Raw genomic sequence first — 20,988 nt, 5'->3', positions numbered from 1 at the left:
GCTCGTTTCTTTTTTCCCCCATTTTTTTTTTGCTCTTTGACCACGAAGAGATATGGCTGGGTGGATCTCAAAGAGAGGAGCTGCCGTGTCCGGAGCCTGTGGCGCAACGGATAACGCGTCTGACTACGGATCAGAAGATTTCAGGATTGAATCCTGGCAGGCTCGTTTCTCCTCTCCCAATTTTTTTTTGCTCTTTGACCACGAAGAGGTATGGCTGGGTGGATCTCAAAGAAAGGAGCTGCCGTGTCCGGGGCCTGTGGCGCGATTCCACTTCCGGCCACCGTAGTGTACGGACGTGGCGGCATGAGCTCCGGCGATATCGGAGCGGCATCAACGGCCCAGCTCGGTCGTGGTACCAGGAACATGGACGAATCGTCACAGGATTATCAGATTATTTTGCCCCGACTGCCATCAAATGATTCAACGCTGCATACTGTCTTTTTGCACGCTGATATCAAGGCGCGGCCGTATCGCGTTGAGGATTTCAGGGACGCTCTTATTCGTTTGGCTTTGCTTCCCGAGGTTGCTGCCTTGGGGGCGTACCAAATGAATCATGTTTGGGCCATCACTTTCAAGGACGAGGAGGGCAAGAAGAGAATACTCGCTGCTGGGGACATTGTGGTGAAGAACCAGCGCTGTATCACTATCGACCCTAACCACCAGGATACGAAGCTGAAGATACACTGGCTATTGTTTAACGTTCCTGACGACGAGGTGAGGGCAGCGTTGGCTCCTTATGGCAAGGTGAACGAAATAGTGCGAGAGCGCTGGCGCGTGTATGGATGCACCGACAAAGGCTCTTCGACGCGAGTGGTGAGCATCAGGCTCAAAGCTGGCCTCACGGTGGATGACCTCCCACATCAGTTGCGGATTGCCGGAGACCTCACGCTAGTTGTCGTCGCGGGAAGAGCACCGCTATGCCTGCGTTGCCGCGGAACAGGTCATATTAGGAGGGATTGCCGAGCCCCACGTTGTACAGTGTGTCGGCGTTTTGGGCATAATGAGAGCGGCTGTATGAGAACATATGCAAGTGTAGCAGGGCCCGCGGGAGGCGAAGAACTTTCCGAGCATCACATGGACGAGGCTGAAGCAGAAGAGCTGATAGGGGCGCGTCGGGAGGAACCGAAACCCAAGTTGACGCCCCTTACGCCACGCCCCACAGGTGCTGAGACGACGTTTAACAAAGACAAGGGTTCTACAAAAGACGTGCAATCCACGAGGAACACACAAGATATAACGGCGCTTGCAGCACAGGAAGAAATGTCGGAAAACATGGACACGTCAAATACATGTAAAAGGCCCAGGGAAGAGGCGGAAGGCCAGAAGGCAGCTACAACGAAAGAAGTGGAGGAACCACCGGCCAAGGCGATGAACGTGCGCCGTAGACCGGCACCTAACATCCTCAGCGAACGTCGAATAGCCGAGAACCTCCCACCAACCCAGGTGCAACAGACACAACCGCCGCAGCAGCAACCAGTGCCGAATCAGCAGACGTTGCATCAGCGACTGACAGATCATCAACAGAAGGGGCCTTCAGCGGGGCCCCCTTCAGATCAAAAGCCCCCGTAAGGTGGGGGTCGGGATTAAGTGACACAAGTATTGACCCGGCGGAAGCACCAACAAATGGAGCGCAGTGGTGAAGTGTGCATAATGTGCTGCGTGAAACGTGCGCGGCGCTCTACTTTTGTGATCAAAAGAGAGGGGACCTATCAGACCATATCGAACCTTGGACCTGATGGTGATAAAGGAGCATCAGAGGTGAGAACCATGTGGCCGGGACGGCCATTCACGTCCTAATGGCTATGAGCGTCGAAGCAGAATTGAGAGTTGCGACTCTCAATGTCAGGGGACTTGCCGCTCGACGAAGGCAGTATCAATTAAGTCGTTTGATGCTTGAACGTGATCTCGATGTTATTGCCATTCAGGAAACAAAAGTTGAAGGGCAAGATCAGACTGACCGAATGGTGTCCCCTTTTAGAGCCCGGTACGATGTGTGTGTGTCTCATGCCGTTGGAATGTCGGCGGGTTGTGCACTGTTCCTTAAAAATTCTATTGGTATAGTTGAGGAGACTGTAACTGTGTCTAGTACTGGGAGATTCATAGTTTGCGATTTTACATATAATAATAAAAAATGGCGAGTTGTCTGTGTTTACGCACCGAACAAAGAAGTTGAACGTAAATTATTGTTTGAGAATTTACAGACTTTTCTTAGCTGTGGCAGGATTGTCATTATGCTCGGCGACTTTAATTGTGTTTGCAACCCTCAGGACAGAGCAAAAAAAAGCAGCCATAAAAGACCAAAGTGCAACGCTACTCTGCACTATTGTACAAGATTGTCATCTCGAAGATGTTGGTGATGTGCTCTCTGCAGAAGAGCACTTCACACACTTTCAGAACGAAAGCCATGCGAGGCTAGACAGAGCCTATGTGTCAGTAGAGTTAATGCGAGTATGTTCGAATTATGAAGTAAAAAGTGTGTCTTTCAGTGACCACAGTTTAGTAATGTTCACTATAGGGTATAAACAGAAGAAGACACGCTTTAACTGGGATGTGTGGAAATTAAACGACTTATTATTAAAAGATGAATTGTTCGTTGAAGCTGTGCAGGATTCCATTAACAAAATGTTAGCTGAGCCTCAAGCGAACGTGATTGAAGCCTGGGAGCGTTTTAAGGAGGTAACAAAGATGAAAGCCATAGAAAGATCCGGTGTGTTACATAGAGCCAAAAAGGAAAAAGAAAAAGATTTGCAATGTCAGTTAGACTTCGCATTGAGTCTAGAAAGTAAAATGCCAGGAAAGTACACAAAAGAAATAAGGCAGATTAAAAACCAATTGGAGGCAATTGACATTGAAAAATATAGAGGGGCGGTGATAAGGGCACGTGCAGAAAAATTATCTCTCGGCGAAACACCAACAAAGCGTGCACTTGGGGATGAAAAAAGATACGCCAAGCGAAATGAAATCAAAGCGATTGCAACTGATAGCGGTATTGTACGTGAAGCGACAGCAATTGAGCAAGTATTTGTCGAATATTTCCGAGGCATACTTGGCCGAAAAGTGAAGGCAGAGGAAGGGTTTGAGGCTCAGTTTCTGCATTTGATACCAAAGCTCTCTGATAACGAGAGAGAGCAGCTGGAGATAGCGATTGAAGTGTCCGAAATAGAAAAGGCTATTGATGACCTAGCGGCTGGCAAAGCACCGGGACCTGATGGATTTGGTGCCGCATTGTACAAGACTTTTAAAGGTGTTATTTCTGTTGCCTTACATCGTGTCTTCACGGAGGCTATAAGATTAAAGGTTCTGCCCGGCTCATTTAAAAAGACGCACGTAATACTCATACCGAAAACTGACGACCCCAAAAAATTATTGTCCGTCAAGTCGTACCGACCAATCAGTTTAGCCAACACAGACTATAAAGTGTTTATGAAGGTTCTTGCAGGCAGGTTGCAAAGGATGATGAAAATACTAGTTGGACCACACCAGACTTGTGGTATAAAAGGACGCACAATAAATACAAATGTTCATGTAGCGAGAAGCGTGCTGGAGAGTTGCGATGTGTTTGGTAGCAAGGTTGCAATGTTGCAATTAGATCTGGAAAAAGCCTTTGACCGTGTAAATCATGATATCCTTTTTTTGATATTAGAATATGTTAATGTAGGGTCTGTCATTTTGGACGGGGTAAAAATGGCCTATAGAGAGTGCTTTACGAGTATTGTAATTAATGGGCGACTTACTGAAAGCTTTCAAGTGACAAACGGTGTGCGGCAAGGTGATCCCATTTCGGCTTTATTATTTGCAATATATATGGAACCTTTCTGCATGAAGATTATTAGCAATGAAACAATAAAAGGGTATCAGCTAATGAACAGTGAAGTTAAAATGCTAACATATGCCGACGATATCGCCGTGTTTTGTAGCGATAAGGAAAGTGTCAGTGAAGTGATACGTCATGTGGCCTTTTTTTGCAAGATGACAGGCAGTGCAGTAAACTGGGACAAATGCCTAGGCTTGTGGCATGGTTCTTGGGAGACCACCCCACAAAACTTTGCAAATATGAACTGGTCACTTGTACCGACGAAGTATCTCGGAGTACCCCTCCAGCATTACAAAAACACGGATGATTACTGGAAAGAGATATGTGAGAGCACTCGTGAGAAGACAAGAAACTGGGGTGGTAGGGAACTTTCTATGTTTTCTAGAGCGACTGCATGCAATTGGTTCATTGTTTGCAAAGTATGGTATGTTCTGCAGTTCCTATTTATGTCGAGAGCAAATGTGCAGAAATTGCATCGAGTCTTAGCTGTGTTTGTTTGGGGGTCGGTTTGGGAGCGTACGAGTCGAACAAACTTATTTCATTCACTAAGAAATGGCGGTTTAGGATTGGCTCACCTCTTCCTCAAGCAAATTGTGTCTAGATATATTTTTTTACGCGACCAATGTAACCCGTTTGTGAGAACATTTCTACAAATTGTACTTTCTAATAAGATTCCTGATTATGTGGTATCAAGTATGTCTGTGAAATGTAACCTACGCGGATATTTAAGAGAAGTTATAATGGCATATGAAATACTGAAAGTGAGATTTTCAATGGAATATTTATCTGTTGTAAAGAGAAAACGTCTTTACAGAGATTTACGTGACGTAATGCTGCCTCAGCCTATCTACAGATCAGTATACCAGGTTGGTGCTGAACGTGACGTATTGAAGAGAGTGAAAATGATGACCATACGCGCAAGTGCAAAGACATTTTTTTTTCAGCTGCACAGCGGAACATTGCCCGTAAAACCATGGTTACAAGAAAAGGGTTTCTTTGTTCCGTGGTCGATGGACTGCCTTATCTGTAAGAAACCCGAGACTGTCAACCACATTTTTCTTGATTGCTGGGATGCTGTTTTTCTGTGGGACATTCTGCAGCGTACTTTGAAAAAGGACTTGCCTATCACACCACACGGTATTAGATTCTTGGCTGTAGAAAATGAGGATGGTGTGCCTTATGATATGTTTATGTTGCTTGTGCTTCACAGCGTGTGGCGAACTAGAATGGCAGTAAGACACGTAGATAAAGATGCCCGATGTGCGCATGAATACTTCACGGAAAGTATTGTATACATAAGAGACGTGTTATCTTCCAGAGAAGAAAGACCCGAATGGGTGTCGTTGTTGAATGTGTTGGCTACAATGAAGCAGTTTTAAATGAAACCAGTCACAGCCAGGCTGGTGTTTTTTAAACTTGTTTAAATGTGATCGTAAATTGTATTTCTTTTGTGCGAAGCCGGCAATAAAGAAAAAAAAAAAAAAAACCGGGGCCTGTGGCGCAACGGATAACGCGACTGACTAGGGATCAGAAGATTCAAGGTTTGAATCCTGGCAGGCTCGTTTCTTTTCTCCCCCATTTTTTTTTTTTTTGCTCTTTGACCACAAAGAGGTATGGCTGGGGGGATCTCAAAGAGAGGAGCTGCCGTGTCTGGGCCTGTGGCGCAACGGATAACGCGTCTGACTACGGATCAGAAGATTCCAGGTTCGAATCTTGGCAGGCTCGTTTCTCCTCTCCCCTTTTTTTTTGCTCTTTGACCACGAAGAGGTATGGCTGGGTGGATCTCAAAGAAAGGAGCTGCCGTGTCCGGGGCCTGTGGCGCAACGGATAACGCGTCTGACTAGGGATCAGAAGATTCCAGGTTTGAATCCTGGCAGGCTCGTTTCTTTTCTCCCCCATTTTTTTTGCTCTTTGACCACAAAGAGGTATGGCTGGGTGGATCTCAAAGAGAGGAGCTACCGTGTCTGGGCCTGTGGCGCAACGGATAACGCGTCTGACTACGGATCAGAAGATTCTAGGTTCGAATCCTGGCAGGCTCGTTTCTCCTCTCCCCTTTTTTTTGCTCTTTGACCACGAAGAGGTATGGCTAGGTGGATCTCAAAGAAAGGAGCTGCCGTGTCCGGGGCCTGTGGCGCAACGGATAACGCGTCTGACTACGGATCAAAAGATTCCAGGTTCAAATCCTGGCAGGCTCATTTCTCCTCTCCCCTTTTTTTTGCTCTTTGACCACGAAGAGGCATGGCTAGGTGGATCTCAAAGAGAGGAGCTGCCGTGTCTGGGCCTGTGACGCAACGGATAACGCGTCTGACTACGGATCAGAAGATTCCAGGTTCGAATCCTGGCAGGCTCGTTTCGCCTCTCCCCATTTTTTTGCTCTTTGACCACGAAGAGGTATGGCTGGGTGGATCTCAAAGAAAGGAGCTGCCGTGTCTGGGCCTGTGGCGCAACGGATAACGCGTCTGACTACGGATCAAAAGATTCCAGGTTCGAATCCTGGCAGGCTCATTTCTCCTCTCCCCTTTTTTTTGCTCTTTGACCACGAAGAGGTATGGCTGGGTGGATCTCAAAGAGAGGAGCTGCCGTGTCTGGGCCTGTGGCGCAACGGATAACGTGTCTGACTACGGATCAGAAGATTCCAGGTTCGAATCCTGGCAGGCTCGTTTCTCCTCACCCAATTTTTTTTGCTCTTTGACCACGAAGAGGTATGGCTGGGTGGATCTCAAAGAGAGGAGCTGCCGTGTCTGGGCCTGTGGCGCAACGTATAACGCGTCTGACTACGGATCAGAAGATTCCAGGTTCGAATCCTGGCAGGCTCATTTCTCCTCTCCCCTTTTTTTGCTCTTTGACCACAAAGAGGTATGGCTGGGTGGATCTCAAAGAGAGGAGCTGCCGTGTCTGGGCCTGTGGCGCAACGGATAACGCGTCTGAATACGGATCAGAAGATTCCAGGTTCGAATCCTGGCAGGCTCATTTCTCCTCTCCCCTTTTTTTTGCTCTTTGACCACGAAGAGGTATGGCTGGGTGGATCTCAAAGAGAGGAGCTGCCGTGTCTGGGCCTGTGGCGCAACGGATAACGTGTCTGACTACGGATCAGAAGATTCCAGGTTCGAATCCTGGCAGGCTCGTTTCTCCTCTCCCCATTTTTTTGCTCTTTGACCACGAAGAGGTATGGCTGGGTGGATCTCAAAGAAAGGAGCTGCCGTGTCTGGGCCTGTGGCGCAACGGATAACGCGTCTGACTACGGATCAGAAGATTCCAGGTTCGAATCCTGGCAGGCTCATTTCTCCTCTCCCCTTCTTTTGCTCTTTGACCACGAAGAGGTATGGCTGGGTGGATCTCAAAGAGAGGAGCTGCCGTGTCTGGGCCTGTGGCGCAACGGATAACGTGTCTGACTACGGATCAGAAGATTCCAGGTTCGAATCCTGGCAGGCTCGTTTCTCCTCACCCCATTTTTTTGCTCTTTGACCACGAAGAGGTATGGCTGGGTGGATCTCAAAGAAAGGAGCTGCCGTGTCCGGGGCCTGTGGCGCAACGGATAACGCGACTGACTACGGATCAGAAGATTCAAGGTTTGAATCCTGGCAGGCTCGTTTCTTTTCTCCCCCATTTTTTTTTTGCTCTTTGACCACAAAGAGGTATGGCTGGGGGGATCTCAAAGAGAGGAGCTGCCGTGTCTGGGCCTGTGGCGCAACGGATAACGCGTCTGACTACGGATCAGAAGATTCCAGGTTCGAATCTTGGCAGGCTCGTTTCTCCTCTCCCCTTTTTTTTGCTCTTTGACCACGAAGAGGTATGGCTGGGTGGATCTCAAAGAAAGGAGCTGCCGTGTCCGGGGCCTGTGGCGCAACGGATAACGCGTCTGACTAGGGATCAGAAGATTCCAGGTTTGAATCCTGGCAGGCTCGTTTCTTTTCTCCCCCATTTTTTTTTGCTCTTTGACCACAAAGAGGTATGGCTGGGTGGATCTCAAAGAGAGGAGCTGCCGTGTCTGGGCCTGTGGCGCAACGGATAACGCGTCTGACTTCGGATCAGAAGATTCTAGGTTCAAATCCTGGCAGGCTCGTTTCTCCTCTCCCCTTTTTTTTGCTCTTGGACCACGAAGAGGTATGGCTAGGTGGATCTCAAAGAAAGGAGCTGCCGTGTCCGGGGCCTGTGGCGCAACGGATAACGCGTCTGACTACTGATCAGAAGATTCCCGGTTTGAATCCTGGCAGGCTCGTTTCTTTCCCCCCCATTTTTTTTGCTCTTTGACCACAAAGAGGTATGGCTGGGTGGATCTCAAAAAGAGGAGCTGCCGTGTCTGGGCCTGTGGCGCAACGGATAACGCGTCTGACTACGGATCAGAAGATTCCAGGTTCGAATCCTGGCGGGCTCGTTTCGCCTCTCCCCATTTTTTTGCTCTTTGACCACGAAGAGGTATGGCTGGGTGGATCTCAAAGAAAGGAGCTGCCGTGTCTGGGCCTGTGGCGCAACGGATAACGCGTCTGACTACGGATCAAAAGATTCCAGGTTCGAATCCTGGCAGGCTCATTTCTCCTCTCCCCTTTTTTTTGCTCTTTGACCACGAAGAGGTATGGCTGGGTGGATCTCAAAGAGAGGAGCTGCCGTGTCTGGGCCTGTGGCGCAACGGATAACGTGTCTGACTACGGATCAGAAGAATCCAGGTTCGAATCCTGGCAGGCTCGTTTCTCCTCACCCCATTTTTTTTGCTCTTTGACCACGAAGAGGTATGGCTGGGTGGATCTCAAAGAGAGGAGCTGCCGTGTCTGGGCCTGTGGCGCAACGGATAACGCGTCTGACTACGGATCAGAAGATTCCAGGTTCGAATCCTGGCAGGCTCATTTCTCCTCTCCCCTTTTTTTGCTCTTTGACCACAAAGAGGTATGGCTGGGTGGATCTCAAAGAGAGGAGCTGCCGTGTCTGGGCCTGTGGCGCAACGGATAACGCGTCTGACTACGGATCAGAAGATTCCAGGTTCGAATCCTGGCAGGCTCATTTCTCCTCTCCCTTTTTTTTTTGCTCTTTGACCACGAAGAGGTGTGGCTGGATGGATCTCAAAGAGAGGAGCTGCCGTGTCTGGGCCTGTGGCGCAACGGATAACGTGTCTGACTACGGATCAGAAGATTCCAGGTTCGAATCCTGGCAGGCTCATTTCTCCTCTCCCATTTTTTTTGCTCTTTGACCACAAAGAGGTATGGCTGGGTGGATCTCAAAGAGAGGAGCTGCCGTGTCTGGGCCTGTGGCGCAACGGATAACGTGTCTGACTACGGATCAGAAGATTCCAGGTTCGAATTCTGGCAGGCTCATTTCTCCTCTCCCCTTTTTTTTGCTCTTTGACCACAAAGAGGTATGGCTGGGTGGATCTCAAAGAGAGGAGCTGCCGTGTCTGGGCCTGTGGCGCAACGGATAACGCGTCTGACTACGGATCAGAAGATTCCAGGTTCGAATCCTGGCAGGCTCATTTCTCCTCTCCCCTTTTTTTGCTCTTTGACCACGAAGAGGTATGGCTAGGTGGATCTCAAAGAAAGGAGCTGCCGTGTCCGGGGCCTGTGGCGCGACTGATAACGCGTCTGACTACTGATCAGAAGATTCCCGGTTTGAATCCTGGCAGGCTCGTTTCTTTTCTCCCCCATTTTTTTTTTGCTCTTTGACCACGAAGAGGTATGGCTGGGTGGATCTCAAAGAAAGGAGCTGCCGTGTCCGGGGCCTGTGGCGCAACGGATAACGCGTCTGACTACGGGTCAGAAGATTCCAGCTTTGAATCCTGGCAGGCTCGTTTCTTTTCTCCCCCATTTTTTTTTTTTTGCTCTTTGACCACAAAGAGATATGGCTGGGTGGATCTCAAAGATAGGAGCTGCCGTGTCCGGGGCCTGTGGCGCAACGGATAACGTGTCTGACTACGGATCAGAAGATTCCAGGTTCGAATCCTGGCAGGCTCGTTTCTCCTCACCCCATTTTTTTTGCTCTTTGACCACGAAGAGGTATGGCTGGGTGGATCTCAAAGAAAGGAGCTGCCGTGTCCGGGGCCTGTGGCGCAACGGATAACGCGTCTGACTACGGGTCAGAAGATTCCAGCTTTGAATCCTGGCAGGCTCGTTTCTTTTCTCCCCCATTTTTTTTTGCTCTTTGACCACAAAGAGATATGGCTGGGTGGATCTCAAAGATAGGAGCTGCCGTGTCCGGGGCCTGTGGCGCAACGGATAACGCGTCTGACTACGGATCAGAAGATTCCAGGTTCGAATCCTGGCAGGCTCGTTTCTCCTTTCCCCATTTTTTTGCTCTTTGACCACGAAGAGGTATGGCTGGGTAGATCTCAAAGAAAGGAGCTGCCATGTCCGGGGCCTGTGGCGCAACGGATAACGCGTCTGACTACTGATCAGAAGATTCCAGGTTTGAATCCTGGCAGGCTCGTTTCTTTTCTCCCCCATTTTTTTTGCTCTTTGACCACAAAGAGGTATGGCTGGGTGGATCTCAAAGAGAGGAGCTGCCGTGTCTGGGCCTGTGGCGCAACGGATAACGCGTCTGACTACGGATCAGAAGATTCCAGGTTCGAATCCTGGCAGGCTCGTTTCTCCTCTCCCCCTTTTTTTTTGCTCTTTGACCACGAAGAGGTATGGCTGGGTGGATCTCAAAGAAAAGAGCTGCCGTGTCCGGGGCCTGTGGCGCAACGGATAACGCGTCTGACTACGGATCAGAAGATTCCAGGTTTGAATCCTGGCAGGCTCGTTTCTTTTTTCCCCCATTTTTTTGCTCTTTGACCACGAAGAGGTATGGCTGGGTGGATCTCAAAGACAGGAGCTGCCGTGTCTGGGCCTGTGGCGCAACGGATAACGTGTCTGACTACGGATCAGAAGATTCCAGGTTCGAATGCTGGCAGGCTCGTTTCTCATCACCCCATTTTTTTTGCTCTTTGACCACGAAGAGGTATGGCTGGGTGGATCTCAAAGAAAGGAGCTGCCGTGTCCGGGGCCTGTGGCGCAACGGATAACGCGTCTGACTACGGGTCAGAAGATTCCAGGTTTGAATCGTGGCAGGCTCGTTTCTTTTCTCCCCCATTTTTTTGCTCTTTGACCACAAAGAGATATGGCTGGGTGGATCTCAAAGATAGGAGCTGCCGTGTCCGGGGCCTGTGGCGCAACGGATAACGCGTCTGACTACGGATCAGAAGATTCCAGGTTTGAATCCTGGCAGGCTCGTTTCTCCTCTCCCCATTTTTTTGCTCTTTGACCACGAAGAGGTATGGCTGGGTGGATCTCAAAGAAAGGAGCTGCCGTGTGCGGGGCCTGTGGCGCAACGGATAACGCGTCTGACTACGGATCAGAAGATTCCAGGTTTGAATCCTGGCAGGCTCGTTTCTTTTCTCCCCCATTTTTTTTGCTTTTTGACCACAAAGACATATGGCTGGGTGGATCTCAAAGAGAGGAGCTGCCGTGTCTGGGCCTGTGGCGCAACGGATAACGCGTCTGACTACGGATCAGAAGATTCCAGGTTCGAATCCTGGCAGGCTCGTTTCTCCTTTCCCCATTTTTTTTTGCTCTTTGACCACGAAGAGGTATGGCTGGGTGGATCTCAAAGAAAGGAGCTGCCGTGTCCGGGGCCTGTGGCGCAACGGATAACGCGTCTGACTAAGGATCAGAAGATTCCAGGTTTGAATCCTGGCAGGCTCGTTTCTTTTCTCCCCCATTTTTTTTGCTCTTTGACCACAAAGAGGTATGGCTGGGTGGATCTCAAAGAGAGGAGCTGCCGTGTCTGGGCCTGTGGCGCAACGGATAACGCGTCTGACTACGGATCAGAAGATTCCAGGTTCGAATCCTGGCAGGCTCGTTTCTCCTCTCCCCCTTTTTTTTTGCTCTGTGACCACGAAGAGGTATGGCTGCGTGGATCTCAAAGATAGGAGCTGCCGTGTCCGGAGCCTGTGGCGCAACGGATAACGCGTCTGACTACGGATCAGAAGATTCCAGGTTCGAATCCTGGCAGGCTCGTTTCTCCTTTCCCCATTTTTTTGCTCTTTGACCACGAAGAGGTATGGCTGGGTAGATCTCAAAGAAAGGAGCTGCCGTGTACGGGGCCTGTCATTTCTGCTTCCGGCAGTCGTGCTGAACGGATCGCAGGATCATGAGCTCCAGCGGAGCGGCAACAGCGGCCAATCTTAGCCGCGGAAACAGGAACGGAGATAGCGAATACCAGTTTATTTTGCCGCAAATGCCAAAAGGACGACTTGTTATCAACACCGTGTTTTTACACGGTGATGTACGAGCGAGGCCATACAAGGTCGAAGATTTCAGGGACGCATTGACGCCAACGGGCCTGCTGCCGGATGTGGTAAGCCTCGGTGCATACCAGGTTAACCACTTGTGGGCGGTGACATTCAATGATGCCGCTCCCACAAAACGCCTGCTCGCCTTGAAGGAGCTGCAGGTGAAGGGGCGGCGCTGCGTCGTCGTCGACCCACAGGACCAGCAGGTGCGGCTACGAATTCACTGGCTGCTTCACGGGGTGAGCGACGAAGAAGTACGGACGGCGCTGTCGGCTTTCGGCAAGGTCGTGGAGGTGAGCCGTGAGCGGTGGCGTGTCCCGGGCATGGCCGACAAGTGTTCGACCACGAGAACAGCTCTCCTGAAGCTGAAAAGCGGCGTCGGGGTCGAAGACCTTCCGCACCAGATCAGGATCGATGGGGAGCTGGCCTTGCTGGTTGTGCCTGGTCGGCCGATGCAATGCTTGCGCTGCCAAGGCAAAGGGCACGTCCGCCGAGAGTGCAAGGTTCCCCGTTGCTCGCGGTGCAAACGCTTCGGACACGTCGAGGCGGATTGCGTTCGAACGTACGCCAGTGCAATGGGGCCAGCGAAGAACGAGGCGATGGCTGATCACGTCATGGACGCGGCCGAGGCAGAGGACGCCGCCAAAGGGGTCGGAAGCCCAGTGGTCCCTGTGACTACTGGAGGGGCGGCGCAGGCAGACACACCCAAGTTTCCGGAGACTCGCCAGCTTTCGACTACACCGGCCAGCGCCCCGTCAGCGGCCGAGCCTGAGCGGGTCGAGACGGACGTGGTTCCAGTGGGGACAGCTGATACAACGGAGGGTCAGGGAGAGACGGCGGCGGACAGCGACGACGAGATGTGCGTGACCAGCGCCACGCTAAAGCGTCCACTCGACGACTCGGTAGAGCAGGACGGGGCGTCGTCCACCAGCAGCCAGGAGCCGCCTGCGAAGGCGCCGCAAGGGAGGCGGCGTAGTCTCAAACCTAAGCCGAAAGTCCCTACCGACCGGAGACTGGAGGACAAGGCAAAAGAAAACAGCGCTGGGAAGCAGGATGGTCCTGGAGGCGGCTAGCCGAGGGCTGGTCGTGAAGGGTAAGCGCCATGCTCCGGGCCTACTCCTTTAGCGAACAAGTCACTATGGAATTAACTCCGCCATTCAGTATAGCTACGCTTAACGTCAGAGGGTTGGCGGCTAGGCGTAGGCAAAGTCAGCTCTATCGGTTGCTCACAGACCAAGACATAGACGTCCTAGCCGTCCAGGAAACTAAGGTAGACGGAGAGGAGGAGACCGGGAGCATGGTGCGCCGTTTCACTGACCGATATTACGCGGTCGTAAGCCACTCGATAGGAACGTCCGCGGGTTGTGTTCTTTTTGTAAAAAAATTGCAAAGCCTTCTTGTGCAAAGTGTTTTTTCATGTCAGTCGGGCAGAATTGTTTATTGTGACTTTGTTTATGGTGCCACTGAATTCAGAGTTATATGCGTATACGCACCGAATAGTGTAGAAGAGCGTGCTCAGTTTTTTTCTAACCTGTTTCAGTGGACAAAGTGTAATAAGAGGGTGGTTTTGTTAGGTGATTTTAACTGTGTTTTAAGGGCTCGCGATAGAGTCAATAGCACTGGCGTTCGTGACAAAAGCAGTGACGTGCTAGGCAAATTAATAACCGAAAATGACTTGGAAGACGTGTATGAATGTGTGGCAGCAAATCGCGAAGTGATCTACACGCGATTTCATGGCAATAGCCATGCACGTTTAGACCGCATATACCTATCCCTAGATGTATTGCCTATGTGTCACGATTTTTTGGTTGAGCCAGTGTCGTTTTCAGATCACTGTTTGGTTGTGTGTCGCATAGGCATGAAGAAACAGCGTAAGGTTTTCAACTGGGATTTATGGAAACTGAACGCATTGTTACTAAAAGATGAACCATTTTTAGAAGCAGTGCACGAGACCATTAATGAAGTGCTTATGGAAAAAACGGAAACAGTAGCAGAGAAATGGGAGTGTTTAAAGCAGAAGGTGAAAATGAAAGCGCTTGACAGATCGAGCACGCTAAAATTCGAAGCGCAAATAAAAGAAAGAAGTCTTAAGAAAACACTGCAGCAGCTGATAGCCCTAGAAAGTCGGGAGCCTGGGACTTGCAAAGACGAGGTGCGCAGTGTCAAGGAAAAATTAGAACTGCATGACAGAGAGCGTTATCGAGGCGCCTGGGTTCGCGCGCGCGCAAATGATCTTGCCGCGGGTGAGACGCCCACAAAAAGGGCGCTTGGTCTCGAAAAAGCGCAAGGACGCCGAAACCACATCGATAAGGTCTATTGCAACGGGACTCTCGCGAGCGACAATGAAAGCATCGAACGGGCCTTTGTTGCGTATTATCAGTCACTTTTTGCAATTCGAAAAGCGAATGTACATGGTTTTAAAGAAGAGTTTCTCAAGCGCTTGCCGCGGCTTAGTGACGACACAAAAAAGCTTTTAGAAGGCAGAATAACGGAAGGTGAAGTGGAACGCGCGATTGGTCATCTGAACCCCGGAAAGTCACCGGGACCCGATGGCCTAACCGCAGCATGGTATAAGACGTTTAGAATAGAACTGTCCCCGGGGTTAGCTGAGCTGTTCAATGAGGCGTACGAACGGAAAACTCTGCCGCCCTCCTTCAGCAAAGCGCATACGATATTAATTCCTAAAACGGACGAAGGGGAAAAACTTAAACTGGTGACATCGTATAGGCCCATATCGCTGACCAATGTCGACTACAAGATTTTTATGAAGGTTCTGGCAGCGCGACTTCAAGGTGTCATTAAAGAAATTGTTGGAGAGCACCAAACTTGTGGAATGAAAGGCAGAACCATTAGCTCAAACATTCACAAGATGCGGTGTGTGCTAGAGTGTTGTGACGAAGATTCACTTGGCGTTGCTGTGCTCCAGATAGACCTGGAGAAAGCTTTTGATTGTGTTGCGCATGATATTTTGTTTGTCATCTTAGATCATATTAATGTCGGTTCCATCATCAAGGAGGGAGTGGCCTTGGCGTACCAGAACTGCACAACACGTTTAATTGTTAACAAGTCTTTGGGGGCCCCCATTCACGTAATGCGTTCTGTGCGTCAGGGCTGCCCCCTCAGTCCACTTTTGTTTTGTATTTACATCGAAGCGATGTGCTTAGCGATAAATGAAAATGAAAAAATTCGTGGCTTCAGCTTGGCGGCAGTGGAAGTTAAGCTGCTGGCATATGCAGACGACATTGCGGTGTGTTGTACGAACAAAGAAAGTGTAGAGGAAACGATAAGTGTTGTGAAACATTTTTGTAGCGTCACAGGAAGCCGCGTAAACTGGGCGAAATCTCTTGGGCTTTGGCACGGAAGGTGGCCTTCAAAGCCGGACCTTTTTGCGAATGTGCACTGGACGGAAACACCGACAAGGTACCTCGGTGTTCCCCTGGAATGTTATAACGGCAGCGAGGAGTATTGGTCGCGTCAAACAAAAGAGACGAAGGAAAAAGCAGACAGGTGGAAAGGCATGAACCTGTCTGTTTTCGCTAGGGCTACTGTGTGCAACATGTTTTTTATCGCTAAACTGTGGTATGTGATGCAGGTGTTACATTGTTCAAGGATCAACGTGCAAAGGCTGCACAGAGTGTTCGCAGTTTTTATATGGGGCTCGAAATGGGAAAGGTGCAGACGGACCAACTTGTTCAGGCGCGTGAAGGACGGAGGTCTTGGTTTGGCGCACCTATTTGTGAGACAAGTAGTAAATAGATTTTTGTTTTTCCGTGACGTCAGGGATCCGTTTTTACGTACGGTATGCCAGCTCAGGTTAGGCAGTGCCTTACCAGATTTTGTTGTTACTACGGATAGCCGGCCCGTGACGTTGCGTGGGTATCTCAAGGAAGTGGTAGACAGTGTACGTTTTTTATCTGTACGCTTTTCGATAGATTATCTAGCAAGTGTTAGAAGAAAAGAATTGTACAGAGATGTATGTGCTATGGTTTTGCCAGTACCATTGTACAGGGCCATATACAGTGGAAGACCGGGACAAAACGTACTGAAGCGGGTGAGAAACATGCAGGTACCTACAGGGGTGAAAACTTTTTTCTTCAAGTTACACACAGGAACACTATCAGTAAAGACTTTCACAGAGGAACGGGGTTTTTTTACACTATGGGGGTCACACTGCTTGATATGTAAGAAACCAGAAACAATAGACCATGTTTTTTTGCATTGTTGGGAAGGGGTACATTTTTGGGACATATTACAGAGGACAATAAAGAAGGATTTTCCACTAGACCCACACGGAATAAGGTACCTCGCAGTAACAAATGATGATGGGGTCCCATTCGATGTAGTGATGTTGACCGGTCTCCACTGTATATGGCGTGCACGAATGGCCGGATACCATTTCGACCCGGACGCAAAACCAGCAGTAATTTATTTCAGGCAAAGCATGTCTGCATTCATTGAGTGTAGCAAAATAGAGGATATCGAGCCAGAATGGTTGTCAAGGGTTGAACCCCTGGCAAACCTTAAGTATTTTTAAGAGGACAACATCAGTACAAATGGGACTGATGGCAATGCTTGTTTTTTTTTTCTTTTTCTTTTTCTTTGTATTGTAATATATGTGTGTGCAATGATTGCCCTGTACAATGTCCATGCCAGGCAATAAATAAAAAAAAAAAAGTGCACGGGGCCTGTGGCGCAACGGATAACGCGTCTGACTACGGATCAGAAGATTCCAGGTTCGAATCCTGGCAGGCTCGTTTCTCCTCTCCCCTTTTTTTTTGCTCTTTGACCACGAAGAGGTATGGCTGGGTGGATCTCAAAGAAAGGAGCTGCCGTGTCCGGGGCCTGTGGCGCAACGGATAACGCGTCTGACTACGGGTCAGAAGATTCCAGGTTTGAATCCTGGCAGGCTCGTTTCTTTTCTCCCCCATTTTTTTGCTCTTTGACCACAAAAAGATATGGCTGGGTGGATCTCAAAGATAGGAGCTGCCGTGTCCGGGGCCTGTGGCGCAACGGATAACGCGTCTGACTACGGATCAGAAGATTCCAGGTTTGAATCCTGGCAGGCTCGTTTCTCCTCTCCCCATTTTTTTTGCTCTTTGACCACGAAGAGGTATGGCTGGGTGGATCTCAAAGAAAGGAGCTGCCGTGTCCGGGGCCTGTGGCGCAACGGATAACGCGTCTGACTACGGATCAGAAGATTCCAGGTTTGAATCCTGGCAGGCTCGTTTCTTTTCTCCCCCATTTTTTTTGCTCTTTGACCACAAAGAGATATGGCTGGGTGGATCTCAAAGAGTAGAGCTGCCGTGTGTGGGCCTGTGGCGCAACGGATAACGCGTCTGACTACGGATCACAAGATTCCAGGTTCGAATCCTGGCAGGCTCGTTTCTCCTTCCCCATTTCTTTTGCTCTTTGACCACGAAGAGGTATGGCTGGGTGGATCTCAAAGAAAGGAGCTGCCGTGTCCGGGGCCTGTGGCGCAACGGATAACGCGTCTGACTACGGATCAGAAGATTCCAGGTTCGAATCCTGGCAGGCTCGTTTCTCCTCTCCCAAGTTTTCTTGCTCTTTGACCACGAAGAGGTATGGCTGGCTGGATCTCAAAGAGAGGAGCTGCCATGTCTGGGCCTGCGGCGCAACGGATAACGCGTCTGACTACGGATCAGAAGATTCCAGGTTCGAATCCTGGCAGGCTCGTTTCTTTTCTCCCCCATTTTTTTTGCTCATTGACCACAAAGAGGTATGGCTGGGTGGATCTCAAAGAGAGGAGCTGCTGTGTCTGGGCCTGTGGCGCAACGGATAACGCGTCTGACTACGGATCAGAAGCTTCCCGGTTTGAATCCTGGCAGGCTCGTTTCTTTTCTCCCCCATTTTTTTGCTCTTTGACCACAAAGAGGTATGGCTTGGTGGATCTCAAAGAGAGGAGCTGCCGTGTCTGGGCCTGTGGCGCAACGGATAACGCGTCTGACTACGGCTCAGAAGATTCCAGGTTCGAATCCTGGCAGGCTCGTTTCTTTTCTCCCCCATTTTTTTTGCTCTTTGACCACGAAGAGGTATGGCTGGGTGGATCTCAAAGAGAGGAGCTGCCGTGTCTGGGCCTGTGGCGCAACGGATAACGCGTCTGACTACGGATCAGAAGATTCCAGGTTCGAATCCTGGCAGGCTTGTTTCTTTTCTCCCCCATTTTTTTTGCTCTTTGACCACGAAGAGGTATGGCTGGGTGGATCTCAAAGAGAGGAGCTGCCGTGTCTGGGCCTGTGGCGCAACGGATAACGCGTCTGACTACGGATCAGAAGATTCCAGGTTTGAATCCTGGCAGGCTCGTTTCTCCTTTCCCTCATTTTCTTCTCTTTGCGCACGAAGAGGTATGGTTGGGTAGATCTCAAAGAGAGGAGTTACTGTGCCCGGGACTGTGGCGCAACGGATAACGCGTCTGACTACGGATCCGAAGATTCCAGGTTCGAATTCTGGCAGGCTCATTTCTCCTCTCTCCCATTTTTTTTCTCTATGCGCACGAAGTGGTATGGCTGAGTAGATCTCCAAGAAGACCTGTCGTGTCAGGGCCTGTGGCGCAATGGATAACGCGTCTGACTTCGGATCAGAAGATTCCAGGTTCGAATCCTGGCAGGCTCGCTTTCTTTTCTCTTTGTGGATATCTTTTTTTAACCTCAGAGCGAGAACTAGTTTTTTAATCACCGAAAAATGTTAAGTATGGGTAGATCTTCACAAGATGACGTTCCCTATTATGTTTGGTGGTCTATATACAAGTTCGTTTGTTGCGAACGCTTTTGTCGCAGGAATTTCCTCGTCGGGTCATGTGCAGTGGCGTGGGGAATCTATTGTCTTAAGATTGGGGGGTGGTAAGGGGGAGGGGGCTACAAGGGTGTTAGCGTGGCTTATGTAGGGGCAATGTCGGTGTGGTTTGGAGAGATAGACGGGGGGGGGGCAATGGTCAGTGGCGTGGGCCGTGCACGGTTTGCTTCTATAGCCATTTAAACGCCATTGTCATTGCTGCCGCTGGGATCCTCACACACACGAAGGCCCTTCTTGACTCAGAAAAAAAAACGAGAATTGTCCAATTCAGCCCTCATACGCTCACCCCCCAAAAAAACTCCACATGCATTCGCCTACATAATTCGCCAAGCGTGCAATAGCTGTCACGCAGTGTTCGTTATTGGAGCGTAACAAAACTCGCTGGGAATGAAATACAGCAAAAAAGTATACATGCTGAAAGTTTTCGCGCGGTCCCGAACACGCCATTTCAAGACAAAGAACATGGCTTCGGGGAAAAAAAAAAGAGGAGAGATAATGGAACAGCGGGATTTCGAGAACCCTTGTTTTTCCGCACGAGTGTTCACTCAAGTGCACAGGATCACCACGAAGTAAAAAGTCGTCAAGGACTTAGATTGTTCCGAGGCTTCCACAGTGTAGGCACGCCTTCCCTGGGCACATCGACCTTCTATAAAGTTCGTCACTGTTTCAGTCATTCTGCCCTCACTTGACGGCACCTTCTCTTCTTCCTTTTTGTTCTTGCGCGTTTCTATATTTATGAAGTCGCTGCACTCTCTCTCCCTCACGCACACACACGAGCGCCCGCGAGAGAGATTTGCTTGGTTTAGGCTGCCTGCTTGAGTGAAGTTCGTGCTCTATTTTGTTTTGAATTTCCGGCTTTGGAAGCGCTCTGTTGCGCGTTCGAGCGCGAGAGCTTCCTTATGTAGAGAACGCGGGCTGGGATGCAAGAACAATTGGGGAGTAGCAGACGGGAAAAACGGGGAGGGCGATAGGGAAGATCTGTCGGGGGAGGTTTCAACAGTGCCACCGCGCTGAAGCGCCGTTCAAGAGCGCGCGCTGGATCATTGAGAGCCACTTCTTTCACACCGCGAACGCAGCGCCGCGTCACACTTCTCTCTCTCTCTCTCTCTTTTTTCCTTTTTAGTGGGGCTCAACTCTTTGAACGCTTTATGTATTTCCTCCCTCGCCTCTGTCCCTGGTACAGCGTGCATTAAGGAAGGAAAAAAGAAGGAGCCGTGTGTTTTGAGCCTCTTTTGTCTCGCCTATTGTATCACCGATTATTTTGCGGCCGCCTGGCGTCGCCACCGTGAAAATAGGGGGCGCGCGCTTCTGCGACACTAGCGCCCCCTTGTCCTTGCGGCCCGCTTCGCATCTGTTCCGCGCGCGCTCTTCACATTCGCCCTAGGTGAAGCGAAGCGACCTGTTGTCACATCCCCCAGAAATTTCACGCATGGAAGTGATCGGGGACGCCCCATAGAGGCGTGGAACGAAGCCGAAATAAACCAAGTAAATCGTAACTACAGCCTGCACCACCGGGCTTGCAACCTGCCACGGCTTCAGTCTTCTCGTTTTTCAAAGCGTTGCACTCGCATTCTCATTAGGCAGGGATGTGTCGTTTGGCGTGCATACAAGAGCCATTGTGACGATAAATGTATTCGCTGTGGTTAAAAAGACAAAGAAGGCGAGGATGAAATGATTGGAATGATTATTCCGTTTAAGATGGTTGCGCTTCCGCGAATCTGCGTGATATCGGACGTATTCATCACCCCTGACCACGAAATGAAAATCACTGTCGTTTGCTTACGTTTTAGCCGAGTTTGATAGCAGACGGAATATGAAACGTTTTCTGTTAGTTCTAATACACGAGAAAAAAAAAACCTAGAGCCTTTTCGTTGTGTGAACAACAAGTGCAATTGAAGGTATTTAGTTGTATTTAAAACTTTCTCTAGTAAAATAGTAATTTCCCCCTAAACGTCACCATTTTTCCTCTGGGTAAAGCGACGTATGCGCACGAGCAGGAGGCGTGGCGACACTGGCCTTTCGTCGCAGAGATTTATTTTTGGTGAGACCTAAACATGGCCATTGGCTCGCCCCACCGGACTCAGATTGAAGTTATCTCCTCGTTGTG

The 20,988-nt window shown here is 49.8% G+C and overlaps 1 protein-coding gene and 46 non-coding genes across 47 annotated transcripts; all 47 read left to right on the top strand.

Moving 5' to 3' along the window:
- The first annotated feature begins 252 nt into the window (after nt 1-252).
- Nucleotides 253-2,138, top strand: LOC142791690 (uncharacterized). Its single transcript, XM_075885536.1, has one exon. It carries the CDS (start codon nt 304-306, stop codon nt 1,567-1,569), a length of 1,266 nt encoding a protein of 421 aa, XP_075741651.1. The 5' UTR covers nt 253-303; the 3' UTR covers nt 1,570-2,138.
- Nucleotides 2,139-5,466: 3,328 nt separating this feature from the next.
- Nucleotides 5,467-5,539, top strand: TRNAR-ACG (transfer RNA arginine (anticodon ACG)). Its single transcript has one exon. It is a non-coding gene; the product is annotated as a tRNA-Arg (tRNA).
- Nucleotides 5,540-5,623: 84 nt separating this feature from the next.
- Nucleotides 5,624-5,696, top strand: TRNAP-AGG (transfer RNA proline (anticodon AGG)). The gene has a single exon. It is a non-coding gene; the product is annotated as a tRNA-Pro (tRNA).
- Nucleotides 5,697-5,780: 84 nt separating this feature from the next.
- On the top strand, nt 5,781-5,853 carry TRNAR-ACG (transfer RNA arginine (anticodon ACG)). The gene has a single exon. It is a non-coding gene; the product is annotated as a tRNA-Arg (tRNA).
- Nucleotides 5,854-5,936: 83 nt separating this feature from the next.
- TRNAR-ACG (transfer RNA arginine (anticodon ACG)) lies at nt 5,937-6,009 on the top strand. The gene has a single exon. It is a non-coding gene; the product is annotated as a tRNA-Arg (tRNA).
- An 82-nt stretch (nt 6,010-6,091) lies between these two features.
- TRNAR-ACG (transfer RNA arginine (anticodon ACG)) lies at nt 6,092-6,164 on the top strand. Its single transcript has one exon. It is a non-coding gene; the product is annotated as a tRNA-Arg (tRNA).
- Nucleotides 6,165-6,246: 82 nt separating this feature from the next.
- On the top strand, nt 6,247-6,319 carry TRNAR-ACG (transfer RNA arginine (anticodon ACG)). Its single transcript has one exon. It is a non-coding gene; the product is annotated as a tRNA-Arg (tRNA).
- An 82-nt stretch (nt 6,320-6,401) lies between these two features.
- On the top strand, nt 6,402-6,474 carry TRNAR-ACG (transfer RNA arginine (anticodon ACG)). Its single transcript has one exon. It is a non-coding gene; the product is annotated as a tRNA-Arg (tRNA).
- An 83-nt stretch (nt 6,475-6,557) lies between these two features.
- On the top strand, nt 6,558-6,630 carry TRNAR-ACG (transfer RNA arginine (anticodon ACG)). Its single transcript has one exon. It is a non-coding gene; the product is annotated as a tRNA-Arg (tRNA).
- Nucleotides 6,631-6,711: 81 nt separating this feature from the next.
- On the top strand, nt 6,712-6,784 carry TRNAR-ACG (transfer RNA arginine (anticodon ACG)). The gene has a single exon. It is a non-coding gene; the product is annotated as a tRNA-Arg (tRNA).
- Nucleotides 6,785-6,866: 82 nt separating this feature from the next.
- TRNAR-ACG (transfer RNA arginine (anticodon ACG)) lies at nt 6,867-6,939 on the top strand. The gene has a single exon. It is a non-coding gene; the product is annotated as a tRNA-Arg (tRNA).
- An 82-nt stretch (nt 6,940-7,021) lies between these two features.
- Nucleotides 7,022-7,094, top strand: TRNAR-ACG (transfer RNA arginine (anticodon ACG)). The gene has a single exon. It is a non-coding gene; the product is annotated as a tRNA-Arg (tRNA).
- An 81-nt stretch (nt 7,095-7,175) lies between these two features.
- On the top strand, nt 7,176-7,248 carry TRNAR-ACG (transfer RNA arginine (anticodon ACG)). Its single transcript has one exon. It is a non-coding gene; the product is annotated as a tRNA-Arg (tRNA).
- Nucleotides 7,249-7,490: 242 nt separating this feature from the next.
- On the top strand, nt 7,491-7,563 carry TRNAR-ACG (transfer RNA arginine (anticodon ACG)). The gene has a single exon. It is a non-coding gene; the product is annotated as a tRNA-Arg (tRNA).
- Nucleotides 7,564-7,646: 83 nt separating this feature from the next.
- Nucleotides 7,647-7,719, top strand: TRNAP-AGG (transfer RNA proline (anticodon AGG)). Its single transcript has one exon. It is a non-coding gene; the product is annotated as a tRNA-Pro (tRNA).
- An 85-nt stretch (nt 7,720-7,804) lies between these two features.
- On the top strand, nt 7,805-7,877 carry TRNAR-UCG (transfer RNA arginine (anticodon UCG)). The gene has a single exon. It is a non-coding gene; the product is annotated as a tRNA-Arg (tRNA).
- Nucleotides 7,878-8,116: 239 nt separating this feature from the next.
- Nucleotides 8,117-8,189, top strand: TRNAR-ACG (transfer RNA arginine (anticodon ACG)). The gene has a single exon. It is a non-coding gene; the product is annotated as a tRNA-Arg (tRNA).
- Nucleotides 8,190-8,271: 82 nt separating this feature from the next.
- On the top strand, nt 8,272-8,344 carry TRNAR-ACG (transfer RNA arginine (anticodon ACG)). Its single transcript has one exon. It is a non-coding gene; the product is annotated as a tRNA-Arg (tRNA).
- Nucleotides 8,345-8,426: 82 nt separating this feature from the next.
- Nucleotides 8,427-8,499, top strand: TRNAR-ACG (transfer RNA arginine (anticodon ACG)). The gene has a single exon. It is a non-coding gene; the product is annotated as a tRNA-Arg (tRNA).
- Nucleotides 8,500-8,582: 83 nt separating this feature from the next.
- On the top strand, nt 8,583-8,655 carry TRNAR-ACG (transfer RNA arginine (anticodon ACG)). The gene has a single exon. It is a non-coding gene; the product is annotated as a tRNA-Arg (tRNA).
- An 81-nt stretch (nt 8,656-8,736) lies between these two features.
- TRNAR-ACG (transfer RNA arginine (anticodon ACG)) lies at nt 8,737-8,809 on the top strand. The gene has a single exon. It is a non-coding gene; the product is annotated as a tRNA-Arg (tRNA).
- An 83-nt stretch (nt 8,810-8,892) lies between these two features.
- TRNAR-ACG (transfer RNA arginine (anticodon ACG)) lies at nt 8,893-8,965 on the top strand. Its single transcript has one exon. It is a non-coding gene; the product is annotated as a tRNA-Arg (tRNA).
- Nucleotides 8,966-9,047: 82 nt separating this feature from the next.
- On the top strand, nt 9,048-9,120 carry TRNAR-ACG (transfer RNA arginine (anticodon ACG)). The gene has a single exon. It is a non-coding gene; the product is annotated as a tRNA-Arg (tRNA).
- Nucleotides 9,121-9,202: 82 nt separating this feature from the next.
- On the top strand, nt 9,203-9,275 carry TRNAR-ACG (transfer RNA arginine (anticodon ACG)). Its single transcript has one exon. It is a non-coding gene; the product is annotated as a tRNA-Arg (tRNA).
- Nucleotides 9,276-9,680: 405 nt separating this feature from the next.
- Nucleotides 9,681-9,753, top strand: TRNAR-ACG (transfer RNA arginine (anticodon ACG)). The gene has a single exon. It is a non-coding gene; the product is annotated as a tRNA-Arg (tRNA).
- A 243-nt stretch (nt 9,754-9,996) lies between these two features.
- Nucleotides 9,997-10,069, top strand: TRNAR-ACG (transfer RNA arginine (anticodon ACG)). Its single transcript has one exon. It is a non-coding gene; the product is annotated as a tRNA-Arg (tRNA).
- Nucleotides 10,070-10,152: 83 nt separating this feature from the next.
- TRNAS-ACU (transfer RNA serine (anticodon ACU)) lies at nt 10,153-10,225 on the top strand. Its single transcript has one exon. It is a non-coding gene; the product is annotated as a tRNA-Ser (tRNA).
- Nucleotides 10,226-10,309: 84 nt separating this feature from the next.
- TRNAR-ACG (transfer RNA arginine (anticodon ACG)) lies at nt 10,310-10,382 on the top strand. Its single transcript has one exon. It is a non-coding gene; the product is annotated as a tRNA-Arg (tRNA).
- Nucleotides 10,383-10,467: 85 nt separating this feature from the next.
- Nucleotides 10,468-10,540, top strand: TRNAR-ACG (transfer RNA arginine (anticodon ACG)). Its single transcript has one exon. It is a non-coding gene; the product is annotated as a tRNA-Arg (tRNA).
- An 83-nt stretch (nt 10,541-10,623) lies between these two features.
- On the top strand, nt 10,624-10,696 carry TRNAR-ACG (transfer RNA arginine (anticodon ACG)). Its single transcript has one exon. It is a non-coding gene; the product is annotated as a tRNA-Arg (tRNA).
- A 241-nt stretch (nt 10,697-10,937) lies between these two features.
- Nucleotides 10,938-11,010, top strand: TRNAR-ACG (transfer RNA arginine (anticodon ACG)). The gene has a single exon. It is a non-coding gene; the product is annotated as a tRNA-Arg (tRNA).
- An 83-nt stretch (nt 11,011-11,093) lies between these two features.
- TRNAR-ACG (transfer RNA arginine (anticodon ACG)) lies at nt 11,094-11,166 on the top strand. The gene has a single exon. It is a non-coding gene; the product is annotated as a tRNA-Arg (tRNA).
- An 84-nt stretch (nt 11,167-11,250) lies between these two features.
- On the top strand, nt 11,251-11,323 carry TRNAR-ACG (transfer RNA arginine (anticodon ACG)). The gene has a single exon. It is a non-coding gene; the product is annotated as a tRNA-Arg (tRNA).
- Nucleotides 11,324-11,408: 85 nt separating this feature from the next.
- TRNAL-AAG (transfer RNA leucine (anticodon AAG)) lies at nt 11,409-11,481 on the top strand. Its single transcript has one exon. It is a non-coding gene; the product is annotated as a tRNA-Leu (tRNA).
- Nucleotides 11,482-11,565: 84 nt separating this feature from the next.
- Nucleotides 11,566-11,638, top strand: TRNAR-ACG (transfer RNA arginine (anticodon ACG)). The gene has a single exon. It is a non-coding gene; the product is annotated as a tRNA-Arg (tRNA).
- Nucleotides 11,639-11,723: 85 nt separating this feature from the next.
- TRNAR-ACG (transfer RNA arginine (anticodon ACG)) lies at nt 11,724-11,796 on the top strand. The gene has a single exon. It is a non-coding gene; the product is annotated as a tRNA-Arg (tRNA).
- A 4,956-nt stretch (nt 11,797-16,752) lies between these two features.
- Nucleotides 16,753-16,825, top strand: TRNAR-ACG (transfer RNA arginine (anticodon ACG)). Its single transcript has one exon. It is a non-coding gene; the product is annotated as a tRNA-Arg (tRNA).
- An 84-nt stretch (nt 16,826-16,909) lies between these two features.
- TRNAR-ACG (transfer RNA arginine (anticodon ACG)) lies at nt 16,910-16,982 on the top strand. Its single transcript has one exon. It is a non-coding gene; the product is annotated as a tRNA-Arg (tRNA).
- An 84-nt stretch (nt 16,983-17,066) lies between these two features.
- Nucleotides 17,067-17,139, top strand: TRNAR-ACG (transfer RNA arginine (anticodon ACG)). Its single transcript has one exon. It is a non-coding gene; the product is annotated as a tRNA-Arg (tRNA).
- An 84-nt stretch (nt 17,140-17,223) lies between these two features.
- On the top strand, nt 17,224-17,296 carry TRNAR-ACG (transfer RNA arginine (anticodon ACG)). Its single transcript has one exon. It is a non-coding gene; the product is annotated as a tRNA-Arg (tRNA).
- An 84-nt stretch (nt 17,297-17,380) lies between these two features.
- TRNAR-ACG (transfer RNA arginine (anticodon ACG)) lies at nt 17,381-17,453 on the top strand. Its single transcript has one exon. It is a non-coding gene; the product is annotated as a tRNA-Arg (tRNA).
- Nucleotides 17,454-17,536: 83 nt separating this feature from the next.
- On the top strand, nt 17,537-17,609 carry TRNAR-ACG (transfer RNA arginine (anticodon ACG)). The gene has a single exon. It is a non-coding gene; the product is annotated as a tRNA-Arg (tRNA).
- An 83-nt stretch (nt 17,610-17,692) lies between these two features.
- Nucleotides 17,693-17,765, top strand: TRNAR-ACG (transfer RNA arginine (anticodon ACG)). The gene has a single exon. It is a non-coding gene; the product is annotated as a tRNA-Arg (tRNA).
- A 240-nt stretch (nt 17,766-18,005) lies between these two features.
- Nucleotides 18,006-18,078, top strand: TRNAR-ACG (transfer RNA arginine (anticodon ACG)). The gene has a single exon. It is a non-coding gene; the product is annotated as a tRNA-Arg (tRNA).
- Nucleotides 18,079-18,162: 84 nt separating this feature from the next.
- TRNAR-ACG (transfer RNA arginine (anticodon ACG)) lies at nt 18,163-18,235 on the top strand. Its single transcript has one exon. It is a non-coding gene; the product is annotated as a tRNA-Arg (tRNA).
- An 84-nt stretch (nt 18,236-18,319) lies between these two features.
- On the top strand, nt 18,320-18,392 carry TRNAR-ACG (transfer RNA arginine (anticodon ACG)). Its single transcript has one exon. It is a non-coding gene; the product is annotated as a tRNA-Arg (tRNA).
- Nucleotides 18,393-18,628: 236 nt separating this feature from the next.
- Nucleotides 18,629-18,701, top strand: TRNAR-UCG (transfer RNA arginine (anticodon UCG)). The gene has a single exon. It is a non-coding gene; the product is annotated as a tRNA-Arg (tRNA).
- Nucleotides 18,702-20,988: the final 2,287 nt, after the last annotated feature.

The sequence above is a fragment of the Rhipicephalus microplus genome, unplaced genomic scaffold (assembly GCF_043290135.1).
Source record: "Rhipicephalus microplus isolate Deutch F79 unplaced genomic scaffold, USDA_Rmic scaffold_183, whole genome shotgun sequence".
Taxonomy (NCBI): Eukaryota; Metazoa; Arthropoda; class Arachnida; order Ixodida; family Ixodidae; genus Rhipicephalus; species Rhipicephalus microplus.
This window is presented reverse-complemented; position numbering and strand designations above follow the sequence as displayed.

Bases quoted from the DNA above. Each gene is read 5' to 3' on its own strand.
- LOC142791690 (XM_075885536.1), top strand. From the start codon at position 304: ATGAGCTCCGGCGATATCGGAGCGGCATCAACGGCCCAGCTCGGTCGT.